General features: G+C 40.1%; 1 protein-coding gene across 16 annotated transcripts in view; it reads right to left on the bottom strand.

The window, feature by feature from the left end:
* nrcamb (neuronal cell adhesion molecule b) overlaps positions 1 to 12,781 on the bottom strand; it is an 80,583-nt gene that overhangs the window by 16,740 nt on the left and 51,062 nt on the right. For 9 of the 16 annotated variants that reach the window (XM_085169113.1, XM_085169112.1, XM_085169111.1 and 6 more), the window contains 13 exons: positions 7,184 to 7,339; positions 5,708 to 5,813; positions 4,942 to 5,135; positions 4,793 to 4,825; positions 4,458 to 4,580; positions 3,863 to 4,033; positions 3,283 to 3,339; positions 2,148 to 2,259; positions 1,844 to 2,028; positions 1,525 to 1,659; positions 1,111 to 1,254; positions 902 to 1,013; positions 655 to 821 (listed from right to left, as the gene is read on the bottom strand). In XM_085169113.1, coding sequence (XP_085025239.1) covers positions 655 to 821; positions 902 to 1,013; positions 1,111 to 1,254; positions 1,525 to 1,659; positions 1,844 to 2,028; positions 2,148 to 2,259; positions 3,283 to 3,339; positions 3,863 to 4,033; positions 4,458 to 4,580; positions 4,793 to 4,825; positions 4,942 to 5,135; positions 5,708 to 5,813; positions 7,184 to 7,265 — 1,621 coding nt within the window. In that variant the 5' untranslated portion in view covers positions 7,266 to 7,339. Of the gene's footprint in view, positions 1 to 654; positions 822 to 901; positions 1,014 to 1,110; positions 1,255 to 1,524; positions 1,660 to 1,843; positions 2,029 to 2,147; positions 2,260 to 3,282; positions 3,340 to 3,862; positions 4,034 to 4,457; positions 4,581 to 4,792; positions 4,826 to 4,941; positions 5,136 to 5,707; positions 5,814 to 6,378; positions 6,391 to 7,183; positions 7,340 to 12,781 lie in introns of all 16 variants that reach the window. The other 7 variants (XM_085169118.1, XM_085169117.1, XM_085169124.1 and 4 more) reach the window with 3 other exon arrangements.

Genomic DNA, 12,781 nt, shown 5'->3' on the forward strand with positions numbered 1-12,781 from the left:
GATAACCACTTGTTACAACCAAGGTATGCAGAAGAGTATTGCTGAATTGACAATCAAACTGTGAAACAGACCAGGAAACTGAGGCTACAAATTGCACAGGTTCTCTAAAATTGGATAATAGACGTTTAAAAAAATGTTGCCAGGTCTGATGCTTTTTATCAGCACTTCAGGCTGTTGGTTTGTGAAGTAATGTTGTGGGGGACGTGGAATCCTTTAAAAAGCAGTTAAAAACTTTTCTGTTTGGACAAGCCTTCTGTTGATCGAAACTTTTAAAAAATATTTAACCCTTTGTATTGTTTATATTGTCTATTTTATTACTTAATTACTTTACTTCTTGCATACTTCGGGCCCCTTAAGACCAAGTGAGTATCATTCAAACTATTTGCAGTAACTTGTAAATAGTTACAAGTAACTATTTAACTATGTTGAATTTATACCAAAAAGAATGAAGGTAATTGTAAAGGCAAAAAGAGGGTGTAACCCAGCACTAGAAAGGTGTATAATAAAGTGTAAAGTGTCTAATGTGTCTAGTGAGTACATGCTATACAAATGCATATCAAGAGTTTTATTTAGTATACGTTTTAGGCCTGTTATTAAAAACTTGTTAAAATTATTAGTCAAACAAATACAAATTTCAGAGAGGAGCACTCTTACCTTTGACCTCCAGGTAGACATGATTCTCATAAATCCCAAGACTGTTTGTGGCAACACATGTGTATTTGCCATTGTGTTGTGCTTGAGCTATGCGAATCTCTAACGTCCCGTTGTCATAAAGAATGTAAGGGTCTTCCTGCAGGATGCTGGACCGACTGTCTTTAAACCTAAAGCACAAAGTCAGTTGTTTTCAGTTAGTAAAAGAAACACGACACAATTTTCCTCTGTTAGATTTTCGTTCGCTCACCATGTAATTTTTGGCATAGGTGATCCAAAGGAAGAGCAGTCTAACAAGGCCTGGTGGTTCTTGATGATCTGGTAGACTTTATTAGGTGGTGTTAGCACTCTGGGTGGCTCGGCTGCAATAAAGCATTATTGCCATGTTATTGCCTCCCAGGAATCAATATAAATGGAAATGGCATTCAAATGCAAAGGGATAGAGTGTAGTGAACTCACAGAGGACATTGACAAAGGCGTTGGACAGGACGTAACCGTACTCATTAGAGATGTTACACTGGTACACAGCGCTGGATCCAGGCTGTACATCGGTGAAGATTATGATGTCATCCTCCACCTTTCTGCTCAGATCCTTGGGTGAATCTGTTAATGTACAAAAGGGATTATAAGATACTGTATATATCTGGATAATGGAAAGAGCTTTTTGAAACTCATAATCACCCTTATAATGATGTTTGAAAAAGGTGGTATCATAACTCGGAATTTGTATAATAACTCACGGAAATATGAATCAATACCCACCTGAGGGAAGGCATCTACAATTTCAATTTTAATAATGCCTGCTTCTCATGAAAAAGGAGATCATCTATTATGAAAGCTGAGAGAGTTTGAAAAAAAAGAGGCTGCACTTACTCTCTATGGAGATGCCATTCATAGCCCAGGTGATGGTGGGTTTGGGTGTGCCGCTGGCCAAGCAGGACAGCCTGCCGCTCTCCCCTGGAGCTAGGACAAGGTTCCTGGGAGGGACATCGATCCAATATGGAGCAGCTGCAAGCAGCACAGGGTACAGAAACAGGCTGGACAATTAATCACTAAACCCAATGCCCTGTTAGCTTCTGTGAATAAATCAATTATAAGGAAGAGGGAGAAAATAAAGCGGTAGAGTGAAGCAGTGACTGAGCTCCCAAGCAGCACAGAGTCTGATGGGAGCTGAGCATTTCGTCAAGCACACCTTTGACCATGACGTGGATGGTGTGGTGCACCGAGCCAAGCTGGTTCTTCGCTGTGCAGCGGTAATCTCCTTCATCTGATGCTGACACGTCCTCGATGTGAAGGGTCTTGTTGTAGTTCAGGAAGGAGGTGCGTTTGGAAGGCAGATCACCACTTATTTTGGTCCAAGAGATGTGAGGGGTGGGCCTAGATTCACAAAGAGAGAGCGCAGACAGACAAACTGATGATGGCAGGTGGACGCTCGTTAAATACATGACTTATGAATGCACTGAGTTCATGAATTAACAGCAGATTCTTTGTCTTACAATCCTTCAGCAATGCACTCCATCTCCAGTTTATCACCTCTCAACACCATCTTGGAACTGGATGAGCCAGATGGGATGAGGAAGGTTGGTCTTCTGTCATCCACGGGTGCCTCTATATTTACACACACACGCACACAGAATCATATGAGTGATGAAAGCGATTGTAACGGCAAAGAAATGAGCACCTCGTCTGCAAGATTGAGAGCAAATCAGCTCCTTTAGTATTACTACCCTCCCATCACCACACAAATTGGAAGACTGAAACGTGTAATGGTCTGCTATATACGTACATGACGTCACTTTATCACAGACTAATTCTCATAATTTAGACTTTAACTTCTTGTTAATGCATTGTACTGTGTTTGGTATAAAACAAATGAATAAATTAACTTAATAAACAGCACACAGAGAACTGCTTTTTGCCATTAAACTGGCAATTTAACTGGTGACAAAGTAATCTCCATAACTAGGAATATGAAATCCAGAGTGAGTGTTTTAATCTGATGAGAATCAAGGTTTTTGCATGTTTCAATTTAGCCAACATGTGTAGCCACTAGACAAGGACAAAAAACGTTAAGGAGAAATTAAATGTGAAGAAAATTATATGTAAGAGAGTAAATTACAAGTTTGGAAATCCTTAGGTATTAAGATTGGAGAAAGAAAAGTAGAATTTTAACATGCATATTTTTACTACAAGGAGTTAATTAGTTAACTGACCATCCAGAATAAATTTTATATGCGTTTGAATTAATATGTGATGTTTTTTCCCCAAGTATCCCAAGGAGTCCATCCAGTTTAGGGAAAAGAGCATGCAGCTCTAATTTTGAAAATTCATGAGAAGAACTACATGTTAAGAAAGGGGGATCTAATTGGGTAGATCGAGGAAGAGTTACAGGTTGACAAAGACTTTACTTGGATTTCTAGGTTCGAGGGGTAGAAGTTAGTGGGTAAGACAGAATTCCCAGCTCCATGTTGGGATTAATCACTAGAGGGTGCCAGATCCTACCCCTTAAAAATAATCAGTAACGTTGCAGAAAATCTCAGGGTTGATGGGTTGAAGGGTTAGTGTTAGTGGGTAAGAGCTAGTGCGGAGCTCTAAGTTGGGGGTTAAACACTAGGGGGTGCCATAACTCACCACTAAATAAATCAGTGTCATTGTAAAAAGCTGCCATTGTGTCATTGATTTCATCCACTGCAACACAACAGAAAAAAGACCAAAAAAAGACACACGCCATTTCACAAGTTGAACTCATCAAGGCAAAGAAAAACACAAAAGCTTGGACAACTTAACATGACTGAAGAACAAAAATTCACATGACAGAAAAAAATCTACGATGAAGAATGATCGCCATAAGAATCCACTTTAGTGGAGACAGCCTGCCGTCTTGTAGCTGAGATGAGAGAAGCCTTTGTTGTTGGTGGAGAATGTGTATACAGAACATATTACAGAAGTAATACTGAACGTCTGTTTGGCAGATAACCACGAGAGCTCTGACAATATGCCTTTTCAGTGCGGCAGCGACCGCTGGCGTCTCCAAGGACGGCATCATAGATAGGAAATGCTGTTTTCCTCCTACGCCGTCATGCCTGCACAAACTACCGTAAAATCAACCGCACACACATTACAAACGCTGCCACTCTCTTAAAGGTTATAACAAAGACTTGAGTAGATTTCAGTGCTCGTGTCTCTGCATCGCACACTGTGGCAGACTTACGGTTAAGGACCCTGACAGTGATGGGCTGTTTCTGCTGGATGGTTTGTGTGTGGGGGAAGCGGGCGTAGCAAATGTAGTCGTTCCGGGTGTCCTCTCGGCGAACATTGGAGAAGTACAGGTCACCGTTCAACGACTGAGACACCCTCTTGCTCTGAGGGAGCTTCTGAAAGTCTGAAATGTACAGCGTCACATTAACATTATACAGGAAAGTGTTTGGGAGAGTACAGGTTATAGATGCAGCTGCATTACGGTTATGGGTCTACATTTCCTACATAATCAGGTATTTATGCATCTAATCGCAAATATTCACATTCTGATATGCAGTTCATCAGGCTGAAGATGAGTTTGTTGCCATTCAGTATTTTTCATGTGATAAATTTTAAGGAATGAAAAGAAACCAATAAATGTGACAGCAGAAAAAATATATTACGATTTCCACATTTCCAACAGCCTAGCTTGCAAAATGAAATACAGCAAGTATGATTGGTTGTAAGATGGAACAGGAAATTGAAAAAGAAAATCACTGTAATTCTTAATCTTATGCAGCAAAAACATCATGTTACCACAAAGAAACATAAGAGATCAAGTTGCTCACTGTTGTCCATCCAGAATATGATGGGAGGGGGTAGGCCAGCAGGGGGGCGACACGGCAACACCAAAGACACGCCCTCCTGCACCACGATTGGCTTGATTTTCTCCTTTGACCACAGGGGGGATCCTATATCGGTTGGAGAATAGCACGATCAAATCCTAATTTGGGATAAAATATGGGTCGCTAACAGACTGGAGCTTGCATGACGATGTGGCAAGATGAGGGGAATGATCAAGAATAAAAATATGGAAGTGGGGAGATTACAGAGGTTCAATCACCTATATCTACCGTCGTGTCCAACAAAATAAGACATGCACCTTTCTACAAACAACTTTTACCTTCCAGGAGTGCTCTTAAGATGGAAATTGCAACTTAATCGTTAGAAAAAGAGAAGAAAGGAGGTGATTTTTTTCATAAGATGCACATGAGACAATGAAAGAAGAGAGAGAAGTGATTTTAAAGAAGTGATACAGCAAGTTGCACTCACTGGACTGTCTAACCACTATATTGTGGGAAACAGCGGTTCCGTGTTTGTTTCGTGCTGTGCACTGGTACACCCCCTCGTAGTGTTCAACCCTCTCTCTGCTGATATCCACCACCAGAGTCCCAGATTGCGGCTTCATGTCCACGTTGGGATCATTCTCGATGTCAAAGTGGGTCCCATTTCTTGTCCAGGAGAAACTAAGGAAAAATAAGACCATTATCATAAGAATGCGGGTAATTTTCAAGTGATCAAATCTGGTAATTCATATAAAAAATAACACATTAATAAAATCTGTTTTACCTATTTGGCTATATCATTGCACCTGAACCTTTACTGTAAATGTTTCCAATTGTGTTCTTTAAAGAACGTTTTCAAAAGTTTTTCCTATATTTGCCGAGTTTGAATCTACAAAAATATTCTGGATGGTTACATAATAAACTTGCTTTGGGCTGGGGGAAGAATAAGCTGGGGTAAAGTAAAGGTTAAGGGCTGAGAGGTGTATTTTATCTATGAGTTCTTGCGAGCATAAAACCACAAATTTATGTGCATGTATGTTATCTTGATGAGAGCTAACTATATGTTACATTCATTCAAAGCATTCAAAAACACATGTCAAGGCCTGAATGTGTAGGAGTCAAGCAGAACTTTTCTGGCATTGTTTAGAAAACCTGCTGAAAACATTTTAAACATTGTGACAGGTGGTACCTGAATCCACTCCTGGGGAATTTATATATTTTTTTCCATTTAAAAGAAATTCAAGAATTCCTACCTGGGATGCGGTTTTCCCTTTGCCTCACAGTGGATTATAATGTTCTCTCGTGGGTCGACGATGTAATCTTTAGGGGACTGGTAAGTGATGGTTGGCGGCTGCGGCACTAAAGACGACCAGAAAACGGGCGATATTTAATCAGGACCTTTACTGCATGAGTAGGCCTCTTTTGTTTTTCTTTCCTGCTGCTGCATTGACCACACCAGCAGTGATTACCAATAACATGCAGACTTAGCATACTGAATAAAGCCACACAGCTGTTTGCTGACAAACTGAAAAAAGCTCTCAGAATGTAGAAAGGTAGGCAGAAAGCTCAGGAACATTTCCTTTTATTGCAATGAGCCGATGCCTAATGTATTCCTGTCAGTGCTGTGGAGATAAGTAATGGGCTATGACAAAACAAATAATATAAGGACTCATGCTGTTTGCAGTATTGCTTCATAGAAAATACTCTACCATTGCAGAAACACACAGAACAAAAACAGCAAACAAAGAAACACAGAAATCAATGCATGCAACATGCCAAGGCCACTCGAAATCACACTCACTATCCCGTAAAACAAATCAGACTAAATGCAATTCAACAATTCATAACGAGCAGCTAGATAAAATGTAATCTTTAATATCCAAAAACAAACCGCAAGCAAAAACTCAGATTCTTTGAGACTTACATCCTTCCAGAACTTCAGCAAAGAAGAAAGAAAAAAGAATAGTGACAGTAGAAAATAACCAGATATTAGTTGTGAAAAATATCCCCCTCAATATCTCTGCCTTGTAACAAGGTTCACACGTGGCTAGCTCTATATTGAGGAATGGAGGCCTCCAGTGGTCAACCAAATACAAAAAAGCAACAGAAGCTTCAGGCTGAAATGTTAAATGTCAGTCCATGTAAGTCACAATTAGTATCTAAAAATTGTTAATATACAAACAACACTACATTTACATGGATAAAATGCAGTCACAGTAACTGGTAAATACATAAAGTACATTGATGAAACTACACAGATGCATACAAGAAAGGCTAGACTAGACTAGAGCTAAAATAGTTATTTGACTCTCCAAAATAATTATTTAATAGCCAATTTTCACATGAACAACAAATGTTTTCTACTTTCAAATGGATGTGTTTAAGCAGAATTTTTAGATTCAGAAATTAAAAATAGCTTGTTTTCGTACTTTTCTGAAATTTAAGGCAAAATTAATGAATTGTTAACAATATTTATAACATAAAGAAGAAAAAGCTATACAGTGTTATACAAGGGTAAAACTTTTATCAGCCAAACTGTACTGGACTTGGAAGTCATTATCGGTACATTTGTCAATCCAAAATCAAAATAAATTCGGCTTTTATGTGCTTGATTATCAAAATGTTTGATCAACTAATAGGCCGGGTGACTTATCTTGTAACTAAATGCAAAGTAAACCTGACACTGTGCGATCACTTTGTTTACAGCTGTGTGTGATTTGTTGTCTTACGGTCTAGTGGGACCTCCAGCGCAGTGGCAAGGTGCACCAGGAACAGCAGAAGCACTCCTACATCCATCCTCCTCCACTCCATGATCACGTGAGACGCAAAGGTCTGCCCCCAAATTCAGTGACGCACCGCCTCTGAGGACACGTGCACTTTCACAACTGCAGGTAGAGACAAGAGAAGAACAAAAGAAGGAAAGAGGCTTTTAGAGACATAAGCAAGGACAGAGACCGCTGGGCTGAATAGCACATCCAGTTACTGCTGTCATCAGTCATATAATGAGTTTTGTTCTATTATGTGGTTTTGAGTCAAAGAAAGAGAGAATGAGAGAGAGACACATTATAGCTCTAGCCACAGATTGATGTTATTTACCGTCCACTGCAATTTGCTGGAAGCTATCTTTTTGATCTAGTGCAGTCCGATAGCGACCGACGGGGCCCACGTGGGTTCATTTTGCAGGGCTAATCACAGGTGCGGCCATGATGCCATTAGGTTTCTCTGCCGTATCGATCACATCAGCTGGCAGATGATATGCCAAGGGACAAGACAAGGGGACACTCACTTTACTTTCCATTTCACTCGGAGCTTTATCAATGTGATTGACTGACCGGCTGAGCCAGCAGCAAAGTGATCTGAAATGAGGTCAGATTTCAGAGAGCGAACCATCATTCTTTCATGAGACTGCTGTAGTGGGAATGTCATACGTGATGAGACAGAAATAAATATGTGTGACATCTCTGTTTGTCGAGGTCAGTTGGTACAAGTTCAACAAGATTTCAGGTTAAGCTGAGGTGACGTATGTTTTCCTTGCTTGGGCAAACTGGGGTACTGATTCATTGTTAAGTGGGGATTTTTTTTTTTGTTAAGTAGTTTTATCAAATTGTGTCTCCATCACAACCAGTGACTGCAGTCATTGCTCTACAGTCATTGATCACAACACAAGCGTTGAATGAACTGAGTAGAAAGCAAAGCAAAATTTAGTCACATCACAAAACCACAGAACAAAAATGTTCACTTGTTGCCACACAGCTCGCAGCTACCACATTACACCTTAATCCAGGCAAAAGATCATAGAATATAATATTGAAGTTATAAAAGATCAGAATGTGGCTCAAACTTCAGAGAAATCTAAAAAAGCACAAGGTTAAATTGACTGCTCATTTGAATTCATATTAATCTGCATAATTCAGTGCTGCCGAGTCAAAAGAATGAAGAAAATGAACTTAGGAGGAGTCTTTTTAATAACTGTAGTCTGACCTGTTTTTATCTTGCTTCTTCATCCACTGGCACCATATTAAAAATGTCACAGCTTAATTTAGAGCTCAGGCAGATTAATTTGCTACATTATCGCATAAGCACACTAACAAATTCAGAATGAAAAAAATCACTCTAAAGCTGGAGTTACACATGCATACTGCATGCCTGCTTAGGGCGTGGGGCAGGTCAGGGCTGCAGATGAGGTTGTAAAAGCTATGTCTGGTACCAGAGGCTAGACAGCCATGCAGTAAGACCTGGTCTTCCTAGAGGAACTGAGGTATTTGTTAGTGCTGCCCTAAAGTCATGATTCAGAACCATCCTCAGAGCCGGTGTCTAGTAGCATGGGAAGAGACCAAGGCTAATGTCTACTGCCCCCAGCTTCAACTACACCTCTCCTGGGAAGGCCTGTATTATTCACCCAGGGCAGCCAATCACACTGCTGTGGACACCTCAGGCAGCTCTGGCTTGGGATTTGACATGAAAAGATCCAGAGGGTCATTTCATCAAGCCAATTTGCAGGCTGCAGGCATCGGTGCTGAAACTCTACATTCCCTTTCCTTCAGTATATTTTCAGCTTCTGCTGGAAATTTACAATCACATGTTGTTTATGCAAAATCCATTCACGATTATGAGTAAGGCGTTGCAGCGCAGTGATTTTCTAGCACCAATTCATTTTGTTTGGTATTAGGCATTAAGGCATTAATGTCACCATCACTACTTTTGGGGGTTTTTTTCTAAATCATAAATTACAGCCCGAACTGAGAGTGAAAAAAAGGATGAAGTAAAAATGGCCAGCGTGTGACAGCAACAGAATAAATGTGTTAATTATACATTTTATGGTGAATCCCCAATAAGCTTTGAGATTCTTATCTGGAATGGAGCCAGGGATTCATCCTAGATTCATTTCCCAATTTAATGAGGTGTAGCAGCTCAGCTCCAGCCAGCCAGTGCGTTTTCTTTGTTCACACTGTACACGTGTGGGCCTGTGTTTACTTGTATGTGTGTATGTGTGTACAGTATATGTCTGTTTGCTACAGTCACCCCTGTGAGTTGCAGTGATATGAGGCCAAACCTCATATCCGTCTAACAGTTGAGTGACTGTGGAAACTCCATGTCGTTCAGTATATTTTGAGCGTAATCCAAGCAGGGCCTGAATCTTGAAAAAAAAAGAAACTAGAGTTCAAAACCAATTTTTTATTTCAATATACAATTATTCAAGGTGAACCTTAATCGCAAAATATATTTCTCTATTGCCGGACTGTCCTATGCATCCTGTGCTGACAGAAGATGGAAGCCCAAAGTCAACATATTGGAGCTCAGATAAAACCCCAGTCCCGTTTGGAGTGCTGTGCCAAAAGCCGTCAGATGGCTGATAATATCGAACAGGAAATTGTCTCTTAGACAAAAACACAACAGATTGGTAAGGGCACTTCCAGAAATGATTTTCACTCTTTTTCATATAGATAAAGCTGAAAAAGAAAACTAAGCTGGTGTCTCACTTTGAAACGTGATAACTGTTCGTGGCACTACCTCGTGATGACATCGTTTTTACAGCCGATACCAATATTTGGTGATTTCAGAACCAAATATATTGGCCAACAAGAAAATATATTTCTGGTGAGTTTTACAAAGTGCCACTTTGAGTACTACACGGCAAGTGCCAATTTATTCCATTCTATTCAAAAGAAAGCCGACATTTCTACAGCCGATATCTCAAAAATTTGGCAACTTACATGAAAACGATTTAGATTGAAAAATAACACCAAGTTAGATTTGGGAGTGAACCATGTCTTTAAACTTGTAGATTTGACAAATACAGTGCTTATTCACAACTGCTGCCAGCTGCATCTATAAAACAAGAGACAAGCGGGAGAGCCCATCCGAGGTCAATGCCATATTTTCCATTGTTCCCTTGCCTGTGCTTCACCTTATCCATCAAGTTTCACAGACTTCAGAAAGGTCGTTTTTTGATGCAAACAGGCCTGCAGACAAACAGGCAGCACTGAAAACATATTTTAGTCTCAGCTCTCTCCTTGCAGACAGAGTACATCATCTGAACACCATGACAGCTGCCACAGTAAACCAAAAACAAAGCTGCAGGGTGTAAAAAACACTGAAAGATATGTATCAGTGAGCTAAGAGGACGCGGTAACTCGAATAATAATCCTGCGGACATTTGGTACATTTGTTGCTTGTGGCATCATAAACTACTTGTGATGAAGTAATATTAATATTTTGAATTTTTACAATACTTTGAAGTTATTGTTTTATGGGTTTTCTGTACATTTCTTACATCTCTTGAAACATTTACATTCAAAGACAAGTGAAGATCAAATATGGAAAAGCAAGTTTTTTTGGAACTGTTTTACTCAGCCAGACATTTTCAGCTTAATGTGAGGTTAAAGTTGTTGAAAATCGTGCCTGAAATGGTTACAAAGAAAAGCCAACACAAACAAACATGTGGTTTACAAATGGCCAGCTTTGTTATCTGATTGCAGAAAAAAAATGAATGAGCAAAGCTAGCGTTTAAATACCGAACAAGCCAAGTTCAGTAAAAAATTAATGTCAGCAAAGTGAAAGGCTGCAATGTTAATTACTGTCTCCGACTACATAAGACCACCTTCGCTCACGTCTTGCTTTTCATTTTGTCAACACTCTGCTCTGTAAAAGCTGCATTGAGCTGTCTGCCTCTCATTCATCCAGCCTCTTCAATTACTCCATTGTCATTTTCCCATACCCAGCTACTTCACCATCCCAAAACTAATTGGTTTTGTGCACATGTCAGGGACATAGCACACGCAACAGCACATACACACCCAGGATAAAGCACATTCACAGAGGCTGTCAACAGAATGTGAGGGTCAGGACGTGTCTGAGCACACAGATAGAGGTGACAGGGGCACGAGGACTGACAATGGAAGTAGACCGCAGTGTAAATGAATTGCAGTCAGTATAGAAAAAATCCCAGTTGAATTCCCCTCACAGCAACGGATAACACTATATGCCTCATATGCTCATCACTTGCACAGATCTTGCCATTGTATGTGCCAAACATTAGTGATGCAACACTGCAACCCTGACAGAATCACAGCTATTGCATCAGAACTCTACACTTTTAACATCTATGATGAAAAACAAGCCTTTCTCCTGCACCAAGCACCCTAATTAACTTCCATAATCAGTGCTATTGATGGCTCATGCAATCAGGGGTTTGTGAGACTCGGTATGGCCTTAATGGAGCAGCAGGGATCCCCCACAGATGCCTGAATGGATGGGGGTGGAGGGGTATTATGATGAGAATGACTCCACGCTCAGGAAGGAGGTGATGAGGAAACTGATTCGGTTGGAAGCGTTTATTTTTCTGAGATTGCCGGGTGCTCTCGGTGCCTGCTATTCATGCCTTGGGCTGCATGTATTTCTCTGTGCTATTAGACATCAGGAGTATGTGTGTGTGTGTGCGTGTGGTTGTGTATGTGTGTGTGTGTGCGTGTGGTTGTGTATGTGTGTGTGTCTTCCATGGATCTCAAAGTTGAGGTCAAAGAAGTTAAACAAATAGTAAGGTTATTACAGTTTAGCTAAAAACATCACTGTAGATTATAATATAATATAATATAATATAATATAATATAATAATACAGTTTAATCCTTTGTCTTTTTGAGCTGTGGATTCACAGCTAATGTGCTAAACAGGGGAAAGCGGTGATACAATTTACAGCAATGATACATGAGGTTGAATGTTCAGTGGCTTTGACTAATACCTCTCACGGGCCTCTTATTAGCAGCCACAGGACCACAACACACATTCCATGGGCCGGCTTCAGTGTATGTTTCCCATAATCTTCTCATTAGCTTTTGTAAATGAGGCAGCGTATGCAAATAATTGGTGTGGTTAACATATGAATTGGGGTCCTGTTGTTCAGCGAGACCCCATAGCCCAAAGAACACACCAGAGCCCTTGATCTGAACAGTACAATGCAACACAATAAAAGATCTTCAATCATCTGATTCACTGTAAAGATGCTATTTAAATTCAGCTTTCTGGCCAGAGCTGTAGTGGTTTTGATGCATAGACCTCCCAAACACATGAGTAAATAGGCTTCAGTATTTTCATTAGTAATATTAACCACTTTATATGATGTGAACTCCACTGACTTTGCACCAGGCAGAAAATTACTCAAAGAAAAAGAACATGTGCATGGGGTGTAATTATGGGATGTGTAGGCTCTTGGATTTTTCAGATACTTTGACCTTTATGTTTTGTCTACTACGTCATGAGTTCTTGCTTTTTGAAAAACTGTTTTAGGCAAGTCGCCACACTTCATGGAAAAGCTCGATTACATCTCTGG

The sequence above is a fragment of the Neolamprologus multifasciatus genome, chromosome 7, assembly GCF_963576455.1.
Source record: "Neolamprologus multifasciatus chromosome 7, fNeoMul1.2, whole genome shotgun sequence".
In the NCBI taxonomy this organism is placed as follows: Eukaryota; Metazoa; Chordata; class Actinopteri; order Cichliformes; family Cichlidae; genus Neolamprologus; species Neolamprologus multifasciatus.